A 22,448-nucleotide genomic window follows, 5' to 3' on the forward strand; every position below is an offset into this window, starting at 1 on the left:
CTGTCCTGACACTAGAGTGTACAGCATTGTTAATAGAGAATGTTACCGACCCAGAAGTACATCTTACTTACTGCACTTTATACTGCCTGTTCCGGCATCATAGAGTGCAAGCTCCTGGGCCAGGCGGATGGAGCGCATGCACCTGATGGTATTGGATCCAGTATTATAGGACTGATGTACAAAGTTAGAACAGCGAATCTGCTCCAGTTTTACCGCAAACCTCAGAACGCATCAAATGAAGTCTGCAAAGCTTGGTGATGATGTCATTTTGCAGGCTTTAACTCGCTGCATCACTAACACTTTAAAATTTTAGTGTTTCTCAGGCTCGCTGCTTTCAGGGATTTGGTTTACTTTCCGTTAACATCCTGACACTTGACTAATCGGTTTAGTGGCATTCACATTAGTGTCCTGTTTTAACTTGATGTATAACCGGTGCAGGACTCGGAGTGCACGACCCACCGAATCCCAGGGCATATGAGATGCCCTCTCCTACTACCTCGCCCTGAAATATGTCTGATAACTTCCCAAAAACGCTTAATGTCTCTAAAACCCTCTGTGACTCTGGAGGCTCCGACAAAGCAACACAATGTAGGTTTGGATCAATGAGTAGATGACACCTGCTTTATTCCACTAGCAGGCAGGTAGAGAGTTCTCCAGGCAGCCGCCAAGACAGGATTAATATTATTATTATAATATATAGCGCCATCAAATTCTGTAGTGCTGTACAACGGGATTCATCCATCAGACTTCCAGATTAATCACTCCAGAGAACGCGTTTCCGCCGTTCCGGAGGCGCTGTGCTTTACACCACTCCACACAGCGCTTGGCATTGGGCACAGCGATCTTCGGCTTGTGCGATCATAAACAATTCTATCATAACCTAGCATGTTTTCTATAGGTAAAGAATACTCCTCTGTAGGAAATCATTTGTTAAATCAGGTATTTTATTTTTTTATATATTTTTTTAAAATGTTTACTATTAACAAATTACAGCGTTAGTCTAAAAAAAACTAAAACACTCAGGAGACCACGGATCTCCTCACTGCCAGCTGGAGATAGCAGCGTATTTACAGAAGATAAACCAGTACCTCTACATTGGGCTGTTAGTGCTTTCCGAAATCACAGAAATTATTTAAATCATGTGCATAACGCCAAATTAGCTTCAAAAAGAACGGGGAAAGATAGAAGATCCATTGGAGTAAATGGCAAGCCTTTGAGAAGTCATACAAATATCTACGTGTATGATGCATACGCCCCTCATATACGGAGATAGTGCCCAGGTACTGACATTCAGTGCACATGCATACAGTGGGGCGCAACTCCAGGACTTGAGGGCAGCAAACAGGTCACAGTATTTGGATAACTCAGCTTGGGCATCTCTATTAAAAACCATTATTCTACCTGTGTTCAGGTAAGGATACATAGCACCCTTTCCCTGTTTGCGGTTCTTGAGGTCTGGAGTTGTGCCCCACTGGCACAGTAGTACACAAAGTATTCCATGCTCCATCATAAGGCTTGTCTAGAAATTAGGGGGTTAAAGGAAAGGAGTTCCGTCTTCGCGATGGGAGGAAGCTGCAGTCACGGTCGCTCCATAAGAAGCTAGAGATGGAGAACATCACAGGGTAGAACCGGCGCTCGCTGGAGGACACATCACAGCTTGGCTTTCACAGGCTGCAGCTGCAGGCTCTGCAGTTTCATGGCCATTCCCATGTTTCCAGTGATTTTCAGTTTCCCCTGGAAGAAAGCCTGATAGAGACAGATAAGCGTTTAGTGAAAACAGACCGGAAGGGCGCTAAGAAGTCACACATTGTGGCCGCAGCATTGGGCAGATAGAACCTGGAGTGGAATGTGGGTGAACTTGGCAGATACAACAGAACATCTTCAAATAATACACAGTAAGTTGGCTGCTATCTACTCATCGTATTTGATTAGGAGCACTTAGCATGTCATAATTTAAAACAGGGGCATATGGACAGAATCACTGGTGCCCCATATAAAAAGCTCCAATCAAGAACCATTTTATTCTATTCTCATACAGAAAAGACCAGATGAGGGACAAACCTGCATCGCTTTACTCTTTTGTTCCAAATATTTTGTATCTATTAAAATATGTTGTAATGAAAAGGGCCACCAGGCCATTTGCACAAGTATCAGAGTTCATTTCTAATGCCGATCTAGTCCGCCATTGCTCACAACAGTGAATACTAGAAGCAACAGGTTACCCATAGTCATCAAACTAGGGCAGGTTTTATTCACTAAATGGATGTTGGGAGGAGAATTTGGTTTCTTCACACTAACAAGATTCTCCGTTGTGAAGGGCTGAGCTGGCATAATTTAGAATCCACCGCTTTAAAAGAAATGTCATACATTCCCCTATACATTATACAGGATCAGTCCAGTGAATCTGTTACTCTTTAGTAAATAGACCCCCAATGTTTGCAGTCAGGTGACAGCTTTGCTGAACAAGCAACAAAAACTTGAGGCTGATGAGTATTTATTAAAGTGGGAGTTTGAAGGAGAGTTGTAAATTAATCTTTCTGACTTTACAATATGAAGGGTCAGCCCCAGTGAGCTTCTCCTACAGGAATATGATTATAAGCCACCTCAGTGATTGAGTTATAGCACCCACAGCCCACTGTCCGGTTATTATAGAGTTCTGCTCTAATATGTATACCATAAACTAGTTCCAGCACCACTTGTTAATAAAAGGCTCGGGACAATGATCATTATCAAGCAGAATCTGTATAGATGGACATAGGCAAAACACTAATAAAGTTAAGTCAGTAACGCACCGTTTGAGGATTGATCTTCCCAGTCATCAATGCCAATAAGTCAGAGTCCGCCATGGTTATGGTACAGTCTGCCTTCTTATCTGCAACATAAGTAGATAAGAAACCTTTACAGGAAAGGCTCACAACCGCTGCCTTCTCACAAGAACCAATGTAATGTGTGACACAGAAGACTTATAAGATGAAGCAAACATATGGGATTCCTTTAAAACAAAACATATAAGGACAACTTTTCTTTCTTATGGTTTAACCTCATTTAAAAAGAAATATTGTACATATTAATAGTTCATGATGTATAGGAATATCTAATTGGAAAATACAAACATTACACACAGTTATGGATTTAATTTGCAGCCGCTTATTAATACCCCCCTACTATCCTTCCATACAGACAAAAAAACACTTCCGAAACCATCACAGATAAATTAAATATAGCTTATATCTGGGGAGTTTTAAGCAAGCGTTGAATGTGTATTGTAATAAATTGGGTTCTGTCACAACAGTTCTTTTGATTATATACAATGTCCTTAACACAGATTGTCCCATAAACATCTTAACCCTGAACCTGCTGATGAAACGCAGGTGATGGAGATTTTTTTTTTTTTTTAATTTTTGTTACCCACCTGAGTTGACACTCACAGATCCTTTGCCATTTTTAACATCTACTACCCATATCGCCTCTTTTCCGCCAGGCCCATCCTTCACCTTAAAAGCAAATACTCCTCCAATCTTTTTTACAAACTGCTCCCCTTCCTAGAATGTCCAAAAAGAAATAAAATATAACAATCAGCAGTCACACAATAGTTATATTAGCCCCCCTGCATAAAAAAATAAAATAAAAAAACAGAAAAAAAAGCTGTCTGACTTTATTGCAAGAAGGTAAAATATCACACATTTTTGTACCACCTCCAGGAAACTCCTGCTCACACTGATTCAAATAGGAGCTCTTTCCTGCCACTGATTGACACCACAGAGAAGGAACGCAAAAGGAAGGAAAACAAAGCTGCATGTTCTGTGTCAAGTAAGTGCATTCATTTTTTACTCGAAAGCGTACCTTGAACATGCATCCTTCTATATGGGGGTGTCCATGACATTAACAATGTGAAAGTCAACAATGTGAACAATATGATTTGTTTAGTACATCTGAGAACACAACACTTTTTTTTTTGGAGTACATGGGTTCCCAGTAAATAGAAAGAAACACAAACAGAATTTTTGCAGTCCCTTATCAGGCAACCCTGACGGGACTCCTAAAACATGGCTGTCAGTCTGTTTTCCAGTTTGTGACACATGGCAATTTCAGGGCATTCAAGGGAAACAGACTCTGCCCAGGTTTTGCCCTTGGACACCTTATCAGTGGACTCCTTCCCGATTAGGAGTACGATCTTTGATCAGCCACATTGTTTGCACATTTTTTTCATGCCAGCCAATGCGGTGGGATAAACGCCTCTATTTCTGTGTAACGTCCACAAAGTTATAATGTGCCTGAACCCACTGTAGGATGCTTAGGGGTTGAAGTGCACGAGTTACCTCTTCCAGCTTCTTCTCAATCTCCTTGAACACATATTGAGCTTTGAATCCATCTTCGGCACTGGTTGGGGCCATTTGGATACGAGAGGTACTGTGGATATAAGACATGATGAGGTCAATAGATCAGAGCGTTGAGTGAGGAGCTTCCAAACACTGATAAGCTTCTGCTACAAGAAGGATCAAGCAGGCCCTGCAAGATCGCATTGATCTATCTAACTTATTTAAGTATTATATATAATTATTTAACTAAGCCTTACCTGCAGGAAAAGCTCACCGAGTCTGGCTTTTATAACATTTGGGGAGTGGAAACTGCGTCTTTCCCTGCAAGCTTTAGTGGTAGTCATACCGCATTAAAAGGGTTTCACAGGGTATAAAGCTGGTATAAATACGGGATATTCATGCAAAACAACGGCCTAAATAGTCCATCTGAAACACACTAGTCTCTAAAAACTGTTTTTTTTTAAAGTTTATTAAGTGTATAGAACCCAGTCCTTTATGGAAAGCTTCACGCATGTTTAAACTCCCTCAGTGTATTAGCCTCTACTACTTGTGATGGGAGGCTGTTCCATTTATCTACCACCCTGTCAGTAAAATACATTTCTTTACATTACATCTAAGCCTCCGGCCCTACTTTTTAGACTATGGCTGCTTGTTCTTACATTTCTGGAACAAACGTCAGGCCTGGATCTGTTTTAAAAGTAATTCAAAACTGTTAACTTGTATAAAAAAAATTAGCCTTTTAATTGCAGTCCAGCATGCAGCGAGATAAAGGGACGGTGAACCCAGACATAGCTCTGATTTACAGAAACACAGCTTACATTTACTGGGACAAAGTGGCTTCCCACAATGCAGCAGTCGCCCAGTCCTAACACATGACAGAGTGGGGCTAGTGATCGCATCCAAGGCTAGTGATCCTATGGGAAGGCCTTATATTACAGGTTCAAATTCTGCAGTCTCCAGCAAGGGAGAGAAGTACTCACTAAACACACACACAATAAAGACTCCTTTGCATTACATAAACCGCCATAATAATAATAATAATAATAATAACGTGCCCAAGGCCCTAGGCGGCAGCACTCACCTGGATGCAGAATCCTGGAAGCCCATTTTATACAGAGTGACCACCACAGCTCCTCCTAGGCCAATGTTGTGTTGCAGAGCGATCTTAGCCCCCGGAACCTGTCTGCGGCCGGCCTGACCTCTGAGCTGCCAGCAGAGCTCTGCGCACTGAGCGAGACCTGGGGATGCAGGAAAAGACATACACCGCTTTACTTCCGGCTCTCTATCACACCCTGCCGGCCAGCAGGCGGAACTGCAGCTTAAACCTTCCGCTAGCTGCACTTTACTCCCTTTCTGCATGGAGAAGGGAGGTTAATCAGAGCAGTAAAACCCAGTTTGGGTTCCAGCTTCTTGGATCCTCCTGCTGTAGTAATTAACACAAAGGTCACCCTTTATCATTAATTACTATATATGACCTCTCACTCCTTTATGGCAGCAAGAAAACGTTCAAGTATTATCTTACTGCCTAACATAAGCAAGACACATCTTAACAAAATGCCCAAAAGGGACTATTAGTTTTTTTTTATATCAGATAGCTTTCTAAAAGCAATTGGGACCTGAGATTGTTTATTTCGGTCTTCAAAAATGATCATTACTGCAGTTAAGATACAGCTCAAACTTTTTTACCTATTGGAGCGGGCCAATGTAAACGTAGTCAAACTTTAAAAACCATCAGGGATTCCTTCTTAAGATTTTACCATTTGAGATCTAGAAAGCTACTTTTTTAGGATTCATTCTAGCCCACAATAAGGGAGCAGAGCAGGCTTTTTACCGTATTAATAAGCCGTAGCGTATCCTCTGTCTATGCATCTAGCCGGGTCTGGGTGAGTGGGATATTTTGCGCTGTACCTGGTACATGTTTCCACTATCACTTACAGTATCTGATCAGTGTGTAGAGTCATTGCTAGATCTGTGTGAAGTTCAATGTGCAAAGGGTAAAGTATCCATAGCGATATCTGCTTACCAGATAAAGACACCCGAATCCTACAATGCTGCATAAACAAACAGATAAGAACAGTGTTTGCCCTTTCACACACACAGCACTGCCAAGTGCTTATTTTTGGAGATAGTTTAACTTTTGGGGGGGGGGCATATCCTTGACGGGGTTCAATGGAGTGTATAGATATTTCATATTACAAGGGAACTGCAGGAGGAATAGCCTTCCAGCAGAAGTGGTAAAGGCTAATACAGAGAGGGAGTTTAAACATGCATGGGAAAGGCATATGGTTATCCTGAATGATTAAGGTCAGAGTCTTTACACCAGGAATAATGGGCCGACTAGTTGGGCTGAGCAGATCTTATCTGCTGTCAAGTTCTAGCTGAATGGGCCAACACAAGCCGGCAGTAATGGAATATGGTTCCCCTGCTGTACTTCCACACAGTGGATACCAAATACATAACATGATAACTTTATATAAAGTCTGTAGTTTTTATATAATATATTTCAGCTTAAATGCTATGCTGCACATTATGAAGAGTTAAACATTTAACCCTGGTGCAGTCTACCCCAGACCTTAAAAAGGACAATCCAGTGGTTGGTAAGATGTTTTTTTTCTCTGCATGATTAAGCCAACCAAAGAGGTTGGGCCGCAGGCAGAAGGGGCAAGTAGTCAATAACTGATTGTAAATTGTGCATCACATTATCGCAAACAGACAAAAACATAAATAGCGTATTTTCAGTATATAATAAACAAAATCTGCAAAATAAAATATACTTGTGTCAATATAAGGTACGTCACATCTTGATTCTTTACAAGGGCTCCTGCTTTTACATATGCAGCAAAATTACAAAAACATTTTTCTTTTAAAATAAATCTATCAAACAGATGTGGTTGGACATACACACAAAAGTGTGTATAACTGACCTGTTGCTCCCAAAGGGTGTCCTTTTGAGATCAAGCCTCCGCTAGGATTTATTACCCATCGACCTCCATATGTGTTATCTCCTCGATCGATCAGGGCACCAGCTTGGCCTGGAAAACATTGAATATAACCAACAAGCTGCATAGATTGCACTTTTATTGGTGAGGATTTTTTTTCTTATTAGGGAATGCATTCCCAATGCTTAGAGAAAGACCTGCAATGGCAAACCAACTCATTACCTGGTGGACAAAGGCCAAGTGCCTCATACGTGATGAGCTCATTGGCAGAGAAACAATCATGAAGCTCAATCACATTGACATCTTCAGGTGTCACCCCAGCTTTCTTATAGCACTTCTCAGCCGCTAGCCTGGTCATATCATATCCAACCTGGCAAGGGCGGAAGAGAAGGTCAGGCTGATGTTATTGCCCACCGACATGAACATTACTTGATATGTTTTTGGAGAATAACTTTACCATCTTGATGCAGCTATCTTCTTGAAACGTGCTTAAGGTGTCGGTCACCATTTCCTGGGCCAGGATCTCTACAGCTTGGCTTTCCAGACGGTGTTTGTGGACAAAATCTTCACTCACCAGAACAGCCGCAGCTGCTCCATCAGATGTTGGGCTGTTAACAAAAAAAATGCAATGACTTGGAATAGATCATTAAAACGAAGAGCAGTTCTGTCCTTAGTTCTAATGCCAGTTCTGGTAGACAGTGACATGAGAGGGTTGATTGCCAACTCACTGCATGGCTTACTACTTGATGGGCAACTTTATAGCCAGAAGGACGCTCGAGCCCTCCAGTGGCAATATCCTTGCATGCCCTTGTCTTTCCACCATTTGCTTCTGGCCCAGATGTGATGTCAGCACAGGGCATGAGCTCTTACATTACCTAATATCACTAGTTGTGGAAAATCTATGCCATAACATAAGATATCAGAGTGGATACAGATGTGCCACAAAACATACAGCAGAGAGAGTAGTATAACAAGAGCCAATTTTCACTTATGCCAGGTAGCCATAGTGCCTATATTTCTGGATCTTACAGTTTTTAGTTATTTTATATTGATCTCTATGGCTACACATCTTCTAACGTCTACATGTTAGAAACATTTGTCCTCGTGGTATTCTGTGTACGAATACCTTAAAGACATTTCTTTTCCATGCCATTTTACCCATTATAGTGCCCTGCAGTTAGTAGTTTGGCTTTGGATACAACGCTTGGGGTATGTTCTGCAAGAGTTTCCTCTGCTTTAATTAGAAGATCTTTAAAAAAAACATGTGGAAGAGAATATAAAATCAGGCACATTCAAAGTAGATTGCTATAATGGTAAGAAGCATCCACGTGGCAACATAAAAGATATTCTATGCTTTGAGGGCAGAGAACCTGGGTGAAAAAAGACCATTTAACACAATGGTAACTTATATACATCGCAGAAAGAAAGTGCTCCCATTGATTATATATAATCAAATCACACATATGTATACACAAAAAATAAATGCATTAAATATCCAAAAGCATTTCCTAATACCAGCACTGAAGAACAGTTAGGAAACTAAATATTTTCCGTGAATTCCGGACTTGGTCTAAGCTGTATTCGTCTTGAAACTGTGAATACCTGTAGAGGACAGAGAACAACTTGTGAAGAGCAGGACAGAAAAGAATAGTGATGGGCAAAAAAAGTGTCCCAGCTTGTTTGCAAAAAGGGTTAATGGATAATGGAACAGATTTCTGTTCACTGGCGTAAAAACACTTGTGTGATGCCATAATGTAAACTATGTGTAAATCTGATGTGTCGGCGATTGGCTTTGATGCATTGTTATTAAAATGATATATTAAAGGACAGTTTTTATTTCTATTTGGAATTTGGCAATTCTAGTTCTACATATCCCACGAGTCCTTTTTGTAAAAACGTGGCAGACATCTGACTGCGGTAAGGGAAAATTAACAGTATTCAACCCAGGACCCCAAAAGCCTAGTAAGATAGTGCAAAAAAAATCTAGGAAAACCTTTCAAAATCAACAATTCAAAGTATCTATTTTGGGGGTCTGGTTTTGTTGTCATTTTGCAGCGCAATTGCTTTTTAATGCGAGACAGTGTTACGATGTCCAGATACTCACGGGTTATTAATTGAATGTTTGTGGTTTTTCCAAGCAATCTTTGCAAAGTGTTCTTCTTTTGTGCCTATGTGGAACAAAGGATAATAGAATACTTAGAGGTACAAATGTATACAAAAACGGAATTATATGTAAAACAAAGCCTTGCGATTATTCACACAGCATCTTCATTTTCATCTGTCATAACCGAAAGCAAGCTTCACTTAACCAGTTATTTCCCACAAGGGTTGGTTCATTAACCTTACAGTTTCCCAGAGCTAAAGCTAAGTGGTGGCATACAGATGTCTCAGGTGCTGCCTTGAACTGTCCTTAAAGGGGCACTCCAGCCATAATATGCATTCTTCTATAGCAGGGGAGGGGGGTGCCGGGGACATTAAAAACTGTCCCTAACAAGGAACAGAGAATTTAACAAGAACGTTAAATATGCAAAACAATAACATTAACACACACTAAGACAAGACGGGGAAGAGGGGCCTACCCTTGGGAGCTGACAATCTAATAGGAGGTTGTGGGGGAATAGACAGAAGTTGTGGGCATACATCATTTTCAGCCTGAACTGGAAGGAAAAAGGCACTAGTACCTCTACTTACCCTACACCGGGGTACACTTGTACCCCATGCAAGAGTTCCTTCATCTCTACACAATAGTTACGATAGTTAGATAATTCGGCTGTAATTGCCCCTCACAGAAGTTACTGTACACCCCGCACTGAGGTTACCATACACCCATACAATCTGTGCCATTTTGCGCCAAACCACCTACTTCCTGTTTAGGCTTCATTTAAGAAATGCCAGTGGTTTCTAGGGTTACTGTATATAATTACATACCCCATCAAGCATACCCGCCACATTATCGGAGGTTTATCACTGCATCAAAATCAGTTTTAGCAGCTTGCCGGTAAAACACCGGCTGGGTGGCATATCAGTACGTCGTGCCTGCCCTGTACACAGCGCTCGGCAATATTTTCGCAATTAATAAAGTAATTATAACGCGTGTATGAATGTACACTGTATTTAGCAGGTATTGACATCTATGTTATTTTAATCTGTTTCAAAAGATCATGTAGAGAGACCAGGCTTAGAAATTGCCGATCCATGTCCAGACGAGCAGGATAGTTACCATATTTCTCCATGTGTTCCTTGCCAGCACTACCAAATAGCTGAGGAGCAATGGGAGCTGCCGTCAGGCCATATTTATTCATCATGACCTCCACGTGCTTGTCCAAAGGGTTGGTCCGGTCTGTGAACTAGAACAGCAATTTACAAAGTTTTTCTCGGCCATAACTAGATACAGAAGAACGAGCCGTACGACTGGTGGCGGCAGACAGAAATGACCATAACGTATTCCAAGAATATATTAAAAAACTAAAATAAACCAATCTCTTTGTTTATTTTGCTCCAGTTGCATTGCGTTGATTCAGATGAAGGGGGAAAAAAACTTTTTTAAAGCACAAGCCAATTTAGCTCAAATGGGTGAAAAACAGCTTCCAGAACTAGGCTAGTTATAATAAATTGTTGATCCAGGGTTTATTCTATTACAATGAGTAGCCCTTATTAACAATTCAGCCCAAAAGCCTCTAAAATACTTGGAGTTACTGCATCTTTAGTGAATTCTAGAGCTTCCTGGCCCTTACTGTGAATAACGTTCTTTAGGATGGAACTGTGGCTCATACAATCTTAATGGTTACTGACTTTTCCATGGAGGGGGAGAAGATTTCGACTGCAAGGGCCATATAGACACCTGGAATGTAACTGAAGTGCCCCTCATGGCTCCAATGCTCTATTTCCCCTATTAAATTTGTAGTGGTGATATATGTGGGAGCTACAACAGAACTAACCTTGGGTGCCAGTGATCCACGCTCCATTTTCTCAAAGCCAAGAGCCAGGACACAATCTGCCAATCCTGAGGAGAGATTGTAGAACACAAAACATGTGTTTCATGTGTTCAGATTAGCAAGGCATGGAACATGGCCATAGGCGAGAATGAATGCTGGGTATACAGGTGTATTCGACTGATGTGGACATCCCTGTTAAAGACAACTCAATAATACCTCACTGGAAAAAGCAGCTAGAAGCCCCGAGACTGGATCGGTGGGAAATGGTACTAATTAGAAACAGGGCATGAAAAGATCTGTTCTCCTTCAACTTCCATTGGCACCGGACATCACACTATCACTGGCCTCCAGTAACATACGTGGTTCTTACCTCCCTGTATCAGTTGTCTCGCCATAAACAGTGCTGTGGATCCGGTGGAACAATTGTTGTTGACATTGACAATGGGAATCCCGGTGAGTCCCAAACTGTGGTAGATAGCACGTTGCCCACATGTAGAGTCACCTGGAAGTGAGAAAACATTTAAAGCATGGGTAACACATTTGTAGAAAGACCTTCCAGCTGTAATGGACAGAAGCCTACTTAGATACTGGCAGTCAAGTCTAGTGTTAATGCTGTCATTACTATAGACAAGTAGTTACAGGTAGAGAGTACAACACATAGCGCTGCAGGGATTTTTTAGATTTTTGTTAGCAGAATATACAGTACCGTAGACGTAGCCTACACAGGCCTGCTCCACCGACGAATACGGAACACCGGCGTCGGCCAAAGCCTTCTGGCCTGTCAGAGAGAGTGAAATCAGCGGATTACAGGTACGTCCACTGAGAGGTAATAATAGTACTATACACACTCAGAATACCTCTGTTACCTCTAATCCTGGTTTAGCAGCGTACACGAGAAAAAAAAAATGGAAATAAACAGCCTAATATATTTTAAGTAGCTTTTTAAATACAGGGGAAAAAAACACAAACAAAAATTAAGATATATTTGGCTTACTGCCAGCTATGATTGACAAACAGTATTTCTGTCCGACACCAACAGACTTGGCATACCTGCTTCCTTCGCCATGTCTGTATAATCCAACGCATCCCGAGGTTTCTCAAACTATAAAACACAAGACAAGAGGTTACTTAACACGAGCAATGGGCCTGCTCAACTCTGATCAAAAATGAATTTACATTGCAGGCATCTACATGCGCAAAGACGTCAAAATAAAGATGGAGGACAATATGATTGGCAAGAGTGTGGGGTCACCGTTAAAGGGATACTCCAGGGATCATACGCAATTTGATACATAACTGAAGGATCCCTTTAAATTTACATGGTGTCCACCTTGCCTCTTCCCCCACCTGCCGGCTATTGCCACTCCAAAGCCATCACACCACCAACAGTCAGCTCCAGTGCTGGTTTGGCTAGCGTTGCTGGCAGGGGTCTATTCAGACCACCTTACTCATGCACGGAAAGCACTCCCACTGCAGAAAGCACTTTTCCACCACCGATTAACTCACGGATTCAATGTTGGATCACAGAGGAGGGCGACAGCATCTACCGCGGGCGTTATTTTTAAGAAAGGGACATTCGGAACAGTTCCTTTAAGCTGCTGCCCAGGGACCGCCTAAAGCTACCCTAAAACCCAGTGCTGTGGTTTTCCTTCCTGGGGCAAACTACCCCGGATGGTGATCAGGTGCTCATTTTTTTTCACCCGGTGATCTCATTTCTGTTATATATATATATATATATATATATATATATATATATATATATATATATATTTTATATAGATAAATAACAAACGCACTTAACTCCTTAGAGTATAATACATCTAGACATGTAAGGCACACAGTAATCATACATATATTATGACTGGAGTACAATATGTATGAATACTTTTTCCCCACAAGGAGTTGTTCGGCAGCTGACATCATATGTCCGGGATGCACGGCACAAGGAAGAGCACCATGCAGGTTAGGTCTGTGGTCGGGTGGTTATTCTGCCCCAGGCTGGGGACAGATATGTATACATTTAGCAGTCATCATGAGATACAGTGCCCTGCAGCTCTATTAATCATCTTAACTTTTGTTCAATAAACGGTTAATTAAAAGTTTGGAAGTGTTTTTGAGAACCGGCAAAAACAGCCTTTGCTCCCTAGAATCTTATCACAACGCATCCGAGCCAAATCCAGCTGACTATTAACCTGGGATCATACAAAAACACTACATTTAAACGACTGCCGTCGGATCTTTCCTGCTGTAACAGGCCAAATCTTCCCTGTCCCTTAACTCTCTAATTTTCTGGACGCCCGTATGTCTACCCAAACAAATAATTACATTTCTCAGGGTTGCAAATTCCACCACTTCTGCTGAAAATAGCAATTGTGAACTCTATGGAAACTCTCACTTAACGAATATAGCCAGAAGAGTATTAAGGTGGTCCTTGAGCTTTTAATGCATTTCTGAAGTGGACCCCCCCTAACAATGATTGGTTTCTAAGTTCACAGGACTGTGGCACAGATGAAAGCAGGCAATAACTGATAGCAGGACAACGTTATCAACATACATTCTGAAATGCTGCGGAGAATCTCGCAGTCAAAAGAGTTAGATGGGATTGCTGAAGCCATTCAACTACTGATCAGCCCTGACACTACATTTAGTTATATGGCGCCAGCAGATTCCATGGCAGTATTACAATGCGGACAGTGAAAATTAATAACATTATTACGGTAACAATTAAATCGTACTGGTACCAAAGAAGGGGGGGTCAAAGAACCAGTACCTGGAACAGGATGTGCACCAGTCAAACTGGGAATTAACATTCTGTATGAGGACCTACTAGGACAAAGTAATTCTGCGCTAGGCATCCTGTTGGACCATTAAGCAAATCATTCCCAGTACAGCTGGCAGAACATACTGGTAGATGGAGTGAAGAGGGTGAATACCCAGCCCAGGGGCAACCCAGCCACAATCTCTGCATTGTATTACATGAAGTGTATATTCATGGCTGTGTATTACACACACATACATGATTAACCAAGTGGAGTAACGAACATGAGACAAACACACACATGACACACGATCATTTGAACAGCCAGACCTTGGTCATCCCAACTCCCACCACGAACACTCTTCTTAAGGGTGGAGCCATGCTGAGCCTCGGGTGTTATTCTGCGGACTGAGGTAAAAAGAAGCGCTGATACCGACTCTCACACTGCCAGCCAGGACCTCCCGCTGCGATTCTCCCTTTAAACGTATGCCTGCCACTTTAAGAGGAAGGTGTGCCTTCTGTCAGTTCAGGCGACCAATCAAAGAACAGAGTCCAAAAAGCTCGGGTCACATGACACTGACAAACAGTAACATTCACGTACAGCATATAAAGACTTGTCTGGGTCAAGGGTAGCTGGCAGCTTCCTGCTGGGGAACTAAAACTCCCATGATCCCCCGCGAGCCATTAACTGGTCACAGGCCGGATAGGTATTCATGGGAATTGTAGTTCCACAAGTTCACGCACTGTAGTTTTGCCAGCCTAAGTTGTGGGTCTCGAATTGGAGTGCAGGGGGTAGTTACGTCGTTGGTCAGAGAAGGGCACCGGGGTAGACGCTAGCTTGTAGATAAGTCTGTGAGAGGGTATTTGTTCTCTTTTACCCCCCTAGAGCGCACCCTCCAAGTCCCCTTAGTAAGTTACTTTCTTGTTGGGGGTGGAATTTTTTCGCTTCTCTCCCCACCCCGGATCCGGTGATACATCCGCGCAGTAACCGCAAGTGGTGAAATTACCGGCAAAAATTGCGGAATGGGGATTTTAGTCAGACAGCTGATCGGAGCTCGGATGGCTCTCCCCGGGCTAAAGAGGGGTTTCAGCTCCACTCCGGGGGGCAAAGAGGTTCATGTCACGCACTTAGATGGGAACAATGCTGGTGAGTGTGGCCCCAGCTTCTGGCACACGTGACCTTTGGCCCCTGATTGCACTCTGATGCCCTGCGCGGCTCCCCCACTAAACTTGTTGCTGAACTTGGACTCCCATCATCCCCAGACAGACTGGGTAATACGGAGTGTAGTCCAGCAATAGTAGTGGTTTTAGCTTAATGCACCTGCTGTGATGCTGCTTCTCCCAATTTCTAACTCTTTCAAAACATTTACATTGTACTGACCCTAAAGGTTTTGCATATATATATATATATGTTATTTATAAGTTGTATAATGCCTCCTGCAGCTCTAACCTGCTCTTAGAATTACTTTTTCAGGCCATTCCAGCCTGAAAGATCCTGTTTTCAGCATTTCTGATTTTTGTATCTGTTCTGCTTCTATTTATAGCACAGCTAGCTAGATAAACACCCAAAGTCGTTATTACATGGAATGCAGCCCAGTTGGACCATTTAATAATTGAATTATCATGTGAAATGACCGTATCAGCTCTGCCGTAAAGTTTACTGCACAATGAGATATGAAATCTAAGTATTGCGCAACAACCGTTGTACAGCACTACAGAGTATGATGGTGCTTTATAAATCAGTATATAATAACAAGCATCAATCGGGAACCCCACTTTGATAATGATGTACATCACACTTGTGTTTAATGCTCTACGCTGTCGCCATAGATCACAAGTCAAGGCAACCATATTTCACCGTTTTCCAGAAGACACCTACTACCCGTGGGCATTTTCTGGAGCGGGGAACTTGACTCCCCCTGAAAAATACAAGACAGGTCTGCCCTATTCTGCTTATGGCCCTGATAATGTTTCTTTGTCTGCCCATCCTTTGGATTGTAAGCTTGTGAGCCTAGCCCTCTCTACCTAATGTAGCGTCTAATCTCGGTCTCTCCGTTCTAGTTTGGTTAGACGATTTCAATGTATTGACTGTAAGAAGTGCTGCGGAAATGAACGCTATATAAATAAAATATAATAACGACTGTCCCTAAATAAAGCTGCAGAATCTTCTCCCTCGCTAGGTCTACGTTCTAAGGTGAAGCTATGGTACTTGATGCTTTGTCAGATGATCTGCCCCATCTGCCTGCATGCTAATCCAGGACGCTCTCTAACTTTCTTCCAGGTGTTGCAGAGATTGTGATGTGCAGGCCTCATGCTCGGAACGCGCTGGGAAACCTCTTTGTTAACGAGGTTTGTTCGTTAATAGTAGTTGTAAAAAACTGGACCCACCAGTGTACCAGCTGTACAATGCTAAACGTTATTATAGGCACGCTTGGGGTAATTTTGCTGAGGAATGCCTGTTATACGGAAAAAATGGTGGACACGTAAAGTAGACGTAACGTACATAAACATTCTCCTTTGATTTTGTACCTAGTTCTTCCGATCAGTGGACAGTCTCCGCCATGACTCCAGCGTCCGCGTTGTGGTTGTTAGAAGCGCAGTAAAGGGCGTATTCTGCTCAGGTAAGTGACCCTTCTGGTAGTCATTCTTCTTTCTCAACACTTTCCTCTGCAATCTCCCCAAAAATCCACTGCGAGGCTTCACCTTCTTACACGTCACTCTTCTTCCCGCTCTGTGAAGCCCTACACCGGCTCCCCATTACATTTAAAATCCCTGTCCTATCATAGAAAGCCAAACACTCCACTATACATTTCTGCCCTCATAACGCTATACTCCCCTACTCGTTCTTTACGTTGTTCCTGTGGGCTAAGGATTTCCTCCCCACTTATCCCCTTTTTCCCGCTGACGTGATTTAACTTGTGCTGCCCCATATCTCTGGAACTCCCTTCCAAAGAACCTCCAGCTTTCACCCCCCCCCATATACAAGAAAAATCTCAAAACCCCCTTCTTCAGAGAAGCGTGTCATCGTCATCGTCATGAGTTCTGGCTACATCTCCCTATTCCTACATTCTCCATATGCCTTATATTCTCCCTCACCCCGTTCCCTCTAGATTGTAAGCTCTATTCCTAATGTATGAGTTACATCATAGACATTTTGGAAGAGGCTCTGTGTAGAATGTTGGCTCTCCTTTCTCTGAGGACAGTTTGTCCAAGTTGCTAATTTATTAATCAAACACAAACGCCGCTTAACATACAGAGTGTTTATTCTTTCTTTAATCAGGAGCTGATCTTAAAGAGCGAGCCAAGATGGATAATACCGAAGCCTCACTGTTTATACAGAGGCTGAGAGGGCTAATGAATGAGATTGGTAGGTGACCAGAGTCCGGAGATGGGTTGTTTGTACACGTGAATGTGGGATGTGGCAAATACAGATTATGGCATTTATCATGGGGGGGTGCAGCTCTATTTAATCTTATTTATTTTTTTCTTTCCAGCTGCCCTCCCAATGCCAACTATCGCTGCAGTGGATGGTTATGCCCTCGGAGGGGGATTAGAACTAGCCCTAGCATGTGATCTCCGTGTAGCTGGTAAGTTAAAAAAACCCAAAGTTGTACAGATGAAAATTCAAAACAATTGTGTATTTTCTACCAAGTACCTGCCCTCTTTTTTTTTGATTTGGGCCAATGAAAGGGCTACCTGCAAAGAGAAAATAAGAGGTATATAAAAAAACTGCCCTGCAGGGGTAATATAACTGCAACTAACCCTTTAATAAAGAGACACATAAGTCACTTTACTGGGTAGGACAGCCGAGTGCCACCTTCATACTTACATTTTTTTTGTTCCTTACAAATGCATGGAGGGATTCATCGGACTATTCTGGTTCCCAGCCCCTAGCCGTGCAGGAGATGCATTAGTATACTATAGTCACCACCAGTGGGGTCCAGCATGGGTTTACTTGAGATTTACAGGAGACTAAATTAGATAGACAGACATACTGCCACCCACCACACCCAAAGAGTGGTCCCAAGCAGTATTTTAAGAAGGTAAGTGTCCTTAAAGAATGTACGTTAAAGTACTCTATATTGTCCTTTTTCGGTATTAAGTCTATAAGGAACCTTAAGGTTCTGCCAGACACACTGACTGCTTCTGTGGCCATGTGTGACGCTCCTACGGCTCTCAGCTGAAATTCTGACTCTAGTTGAAAACCCTTCTCTTTGAGACCTGCTTTGGGTGGAGATTTGGAGGTCTTGTGGTTGCTGTTGAGCTGAGGCAGCAGAAATAGGTATCTCTTAGAGTTGCACAATGCTGTACGGAGGATGGAAGTTCTCCTCGGTGGGGTTTTCCTCTCTTGTAGAAAGGGAAGCAAGATTTACAGCAAATCCACCAGATCACCCTCACAAAGGAAGTAAAAGCACAGAAAATGCTTTTTCCCTCTATGCCATTGCAATAAGAAGTTTCTGAAGGACACATAAAATAAACATTTAACAAATAAATTTCCTCAGCACTCCAGCAACACCTTCCACGGATCATCTCAAGTGTGTATTTGACTAACTAACTTGCTAAGGTTTCGTGGTATTTAATTAACTAATTAATGTTTCAGACTCGTCTGCTAAACTGGGACTGATCGAAACTACGAGAGGATTGCTTCCTGGAGCCGGTAAATAAAATAAACCGATCCGTGAGTCTTTATAGTAAATTAGACAATGGTCACGTGTGTTACAAGAAGTCTTATTATTGTCTCCTGCTTACAACCTACTTCTGCTAAAGATGTCCTCCTGTGTTGATTTGTTCACATGGTGTCCTTAGTGGCCGAAGGATGAGTTTAAACATCTCCGTACTGGTGTTTACGGGGAATTAATCAGGAAATTCAAACCTACAACTACAATTTTAAGGCCGGTTGCCGCCAAATCAATGATAAGTGCCGCTGCTTACTGGATGCGTGTGGTCACACATTACATTTTCATACACACGCGGCATGGGGCCGGGTGCTGCGGAAAATGATGGCACCTGATCTATAGCATGAAGCACTGTTGAATATAGAGTGCTGTTGGCATTTGATGTGCCAGCTGGCCTGTCCATGGATCTTAGACATGGTTAACTTTTCCATTCAGTGGCTTTAAAACATTGAAACTAAATGTCAAAGACAAAAAGAACTAGCTATAGGCTGATGTCTGCCACCCCACTCTGGATTAAAATTCAAACTTCTGGCTATAGTTTACAGCAGAGACTCAAATCATGCACATTGATTTTTTTAATGATGAGGAATGAAAATGCTTTTCTATACTCAATAGATTTTACAAATTGCAAGTACCTAATAACTTTACATATATATATACTTAGTACCTTTATAAGTGAGCTGTGTGTATATTATTATATCCTATACTTTCTTTACCTTTAAACTAAAGACCCACATGCTCAGAAAAGCATACAATATATCCTCTTACAACATTCCAGAAAGAAGCTGGCCGTTACCTCCGGGTTTCATCTCTCCAGACCACACATTCTCCACCTGATCTACAATCAAATAATCATTTCCCTTACTCTGTCTCAGTTCCCCCTTCCAACCTCTATTGTAAGATTGCAAGAACAAGGCCCCTTTTTTCCTTCTATGCCAGTATGTCTTAAACGCATGCATTAGTTGTTCATCTTGCTTTTCCACTTCATTGTAATAGCGCTACAGAATCAGAATAAATTAAATGTAATAACATAGCCAAAGCCAATTGACTGCAGGGCCTTCCTTTACATGAACATTTGAGATCAGAGGAGAAAAAGGGAACATTGTGTCTTCTGAAACGTGCCTCACCCACACAGGAGGAGCAGTCCGCTGTTTAAAGGGACACTCCTCACAGTGAGAGAGAGAGAGTGTTAGTGTCAGAGCGGCTCAGATAATAGCTTTTTAAGTGTAGCACCACTTTTATAAGAAACGAATGCTATTGTGTTTTAATAGAGGCCGTATTTGCCTTTGGTTTTATAGGGGGTTCTCAGAGGCTTCCACGTCTTGTAGGAATTGGTCTAGCCAAAGAGCTCATTTTCACCGGCCGGCAAATAGAAGGTGCGCAGGCGCACGGTATTGGGCTGGTGAATGATACGGTTCCACAGAACGAGGCCGGAGACGCTGCATACAAGAAAGCGCTGGAACTGGCCCAAGAAATCCTCCCGCAGGTACGTGAACCAAGCCCTTATACAGGATTTGCCCACACATGACTCAACTGCTGTCAGATCAGTGCTTGTTTGGATTAATTAAGGTGCGATAATTTTATGATATACCTAAACCACAGCACTCTGTAAACAGCATGCCACCCATAACACCTTATTTATTAGTCTAACAAAACAGTGAAAACAAATGTTATGATCACTGCAGTTATGTGTGTGTGTACATGTGTGTGTGTGTATATATATATATTATATTCAAACCATGCCACTTTTTAAAAAGCTAAAAAAAACAAAACAAAAAAAAACTGCTCCAGCAAGCTGCTTTCGTGTTGGCTACAGGCTTGTACGCCCAGTTTGTTCTGATCCGAGAAACCTTTGGCAGGACTTTGTGTCCTCAGTGAATTTCTGTGGGTGTTAAAGGTTAGTGTACAAAGGATTTGGGTCTGTAATGTAGCAATGACTCCTAATAACCATCTTTCCCACATTCTTTTTGCAGGCTCCCGTGGCTGTGAGAATGGCCAAACTAGCCATGAACAAAGGCATCGAGGTAACCTTTTCTGTGAAATAGAGATGGCTGTCGGTCTGTTACAGGGCTATTCAGGAGGTTTCTGTACCCACTTACTGGCAACGTAACCCATTTAAAAATGATGGACCTGCACCCTCCTATTGACAGGTGCTGTGCCACCTTAACTCCTATTAGCCACAACAGCTGTAGTTTTGTCAAATTCAAGCCTACGTCACTCTTTGGGCACACTGTTGGCCGTAACGTGGTTTAATGTACAAAGCATATGACCATTATATCATTAACAGGTGGACATCTCGTCTGGAATGGCCATCGAAGGTCTGTGTTACGGGCAGGTACGTTGTTGCACTCGGAGAAGGACCATGCTGGTAAAACATTTAAAGTGTGACAGCGAGTAGCTGCTCTAGTAATTTGCTGCATCAGGGAAAAGGTTACAGGACAGCCTTAGGCAGAATGTTTAACTGAAATTTCAAAATTAATTAAAATTTTAATTGGTTTATGTTTTATTCTGCTTTTCCTTTATAATTTTTTATCAAAAAGTTGATCAAAGATAAAAATCTAGAATGTTATTCATGCTTACCTTATTTTAAAACCCCCTTACCCACAGGGGTAGTGCTGGAGGGAGCCCCAGATCAAGTGCTAATGAATTGCAAGCTCCATGAAAAGACTTTATACCAACTCTGGGTCCGTAGGCACCAATCCAAGCCAAAGAATACTTAAAACTTCAAGGTTCAAGGCTGGTTGGCCAAAGTATTCTACCCTGTATCTGCACACCTTGATCTTGGTTCAATGCATACAACCTCTGGAGATTTGTCCTTTAGATTTTAAATTCCAATTTCTTCTAAAGCGTTTTTATTTTTTACTAAAATATAGTTTAATGCCCTCCTAGGTCATTCCTACCAAGGACCGTTTAGAAGGAATGTTGGCGTTCCAAGAGAAACGCAAGCCTCATTATACAGGAGAGTAACCTGGCTTCTCAAAAGCAAAGTTGGAATAAGCAGTTCTATGTTCTCCTCTATCACAACGTTTGTGTTTCGGAATATTTTCTTTAATTAAAATAATAAAAACTACCTTTTTATGCCTTATGGGTGTTTACTTATACAGTCAAGCTTTTATCAGAACTGAGTTTTTAATAACTACCTGTCGCATGAGTTTTTAATATGTCTCTTTTCTTCCCAAAGCAAAGTGCCATTTTGGAGATGTTTGTCTTATAGCAGCTGAGAAAAAGGCATATAAAGTGTGACAGTTGAGTTTAATTGTGCTCATTTTACAGTGTGTGTGGGTACCCTCCTCTAATCTGTTCAAGTCACAGTGGTTGCAGTTTGTCCCCAGGGCCAAACATCTGGTTCAGTAACCCACATAAGCATAGGAATTTGAATTGGTCGCATGTAATGCAAAGTGAAGTTGGTGATCCCAACTGCTTAACATTCTTGCAAACTCAGTTTAAACTATTATACGTCTCAGTTTTGCACTTGCGAGTACATCGTCACACCACTAGTGCCCCATCTGATGCAAGTGATGTTAAGAACACCCCTATGAGCCACCCATTTAAAGGATCATCTTGGTTTCCATATTAGATTCCATTTGGCATGGACCCACTGCATCAAAAACACAGAATATGAACCATTTGGGCCCATGTAATCTGCCCATTTTCCTGAAGTAAAGACTCAAAAATGAAGATACAAACTTGGGGACCAGACCGTTCCTTTAAGCAATGAAGAAAGAAAGGGTCTCTTTAGTAACCGACTTCACACTGAATGTGAACCAGCTGCCCCAAACCTACCTCTTATTCTACTAAGTCAAATAAATGGACTCCAAAGA

At 42.0% G+C, this 22,448-nt stretch overlaps 2 protein-coding genes across 2 annotated transcripts; one reads left to right on the forward strand and one right to left on the reverse strand.

Moving 5' to 3' along the window:
* Positions 1 to 923: 923 nt before the first annotated feature.
* Positions 924 to 14,427, reverse strand: SCP2 (sterol carrier protein 2). Its single transcript, XM_053469172.1, has 16 exons — positions 14,282 to 14,427; positions 12,244 to 12,295; positions 11,900 to 11,971; positions 11,564 to 11,695; positions 11,197 to 11,261; positions 10,479 to 10,605; positions 9,363 to 9,426; positions 8,774 to 8,860; positions 7,716 to 7,866; positions 7,481 to 7,628; positions 7,244 to 7,351; positions 5,401 to 5,557; positions 4,320 to 4,410; positions 3,413 to 3,542; positions 2,793 to 2,872; positions 924 to 1,746 (listed from the first exon to the last, which is right to left on the reverse strand). The coding sequence occupies exons 1-16, from the start codon at positions 14,330 to 14,332 to the stop codon at positions 1,651 to 1,653; spliced, it is 1,611 nt and encodes a 536-aa protein (XP_053325147.1). The 5' UTR covers positions 14,333 to 14,427; the 3' UTR covers positions 924 to 1,650.
* Positions 14,428 to 14,651: 224 nt separating this feature from the next.
* Positions 14,652 to 21,712, forward strand: ECHDC2 (enoyl-CoA hydratase domain containing 2). The gene is made up of 10 exons (XM_053468995.1): positions 14,652 to 15,098; positions 16,233 to 16,300; positions 16,485 to 16,572; positions 17,232 to 17,318; positions 17,446 to 17,538; positions 18,552 to 18,608; positions 19,926 to 20,113; positions 20,601 to 20,651; positions 20,915 to 20,962; positions 21,517 to 21,712. Exons 1-10 carry the CDS (start codon positions 14,975 to 14,977, stop codon positions 21,592 to 21,594), a joined length of 882 nt encoding a protein of 293 aa, XP_053324970.1. The 5' UTR covers positions 14,652 to 14,974; the 3' UTR covers positions 21,595 to 21,712.
* Positions 21,713 to 22,448: the final 736 nt, after the last annotated feature.

The sequence above is a fragment of the Spea bombifrons genome, chromosome 6 (genome assembly GCF_027358695.1).
Source record: "Spea bombifrons isolate aSpeBom1 chromosome 6, aSpeBom1.2.pri, whole genome shotgun sequence".
In the NCBI taxonomy this organism is placed as follows: domain Eukaryota; kingdom Metazoa; phylum Chordata; class Amphibia; order Anura; family Pelobatidae; genus Spea; species Spea bombifrons.

Bases quoted from the DNA above. Each gene is read 5' to 3' on its own strand.
- SCP2 (XM_053469172.1), bottom strand. From the start codon at position 14,332: ATGGCTCCACCCTTAAGAAGAGTGTTCGTGGTGGGAGTTGGGATGACC. The intron at 11,972-12,243 runs GTATGCCAAGTC...TCTCTCTGACAG, and splicing joins AGACATGGCGAAGGAAGCAG to GCCAGAAGGCTTTGGCCGAC. The intron at 3,543-4,319 runs GTAACTCGTGCA...TGGACATTCTAG, and splicing joins TTGAGAAGAAGCTGGAAGAG to GAAGGGGAGCAGTTTGTAAA.
- ECHDC2 (XM_053468995.1), top strand. From the start codon at position 14,975: ATGGGGATTTTAGTCAGACAGCTGATCGGAGCTCGGATGGCTCTCCCC. The intron at 18,609-19,925 runs GTAAATAAAATA...TTGGTTTTATAG, and splicing joins AGGATTGCTTCCTGGAGCCG to GGGGTTCTCAGAGGCTTCCA. The intron at 20,963-21,516 runs GTACGTTGTTGC...ATGCCCTCCTAG, and splicing joins AAGGTCTGTGTTACGGGCAG to GTCATTCCTACCAAGGACCG.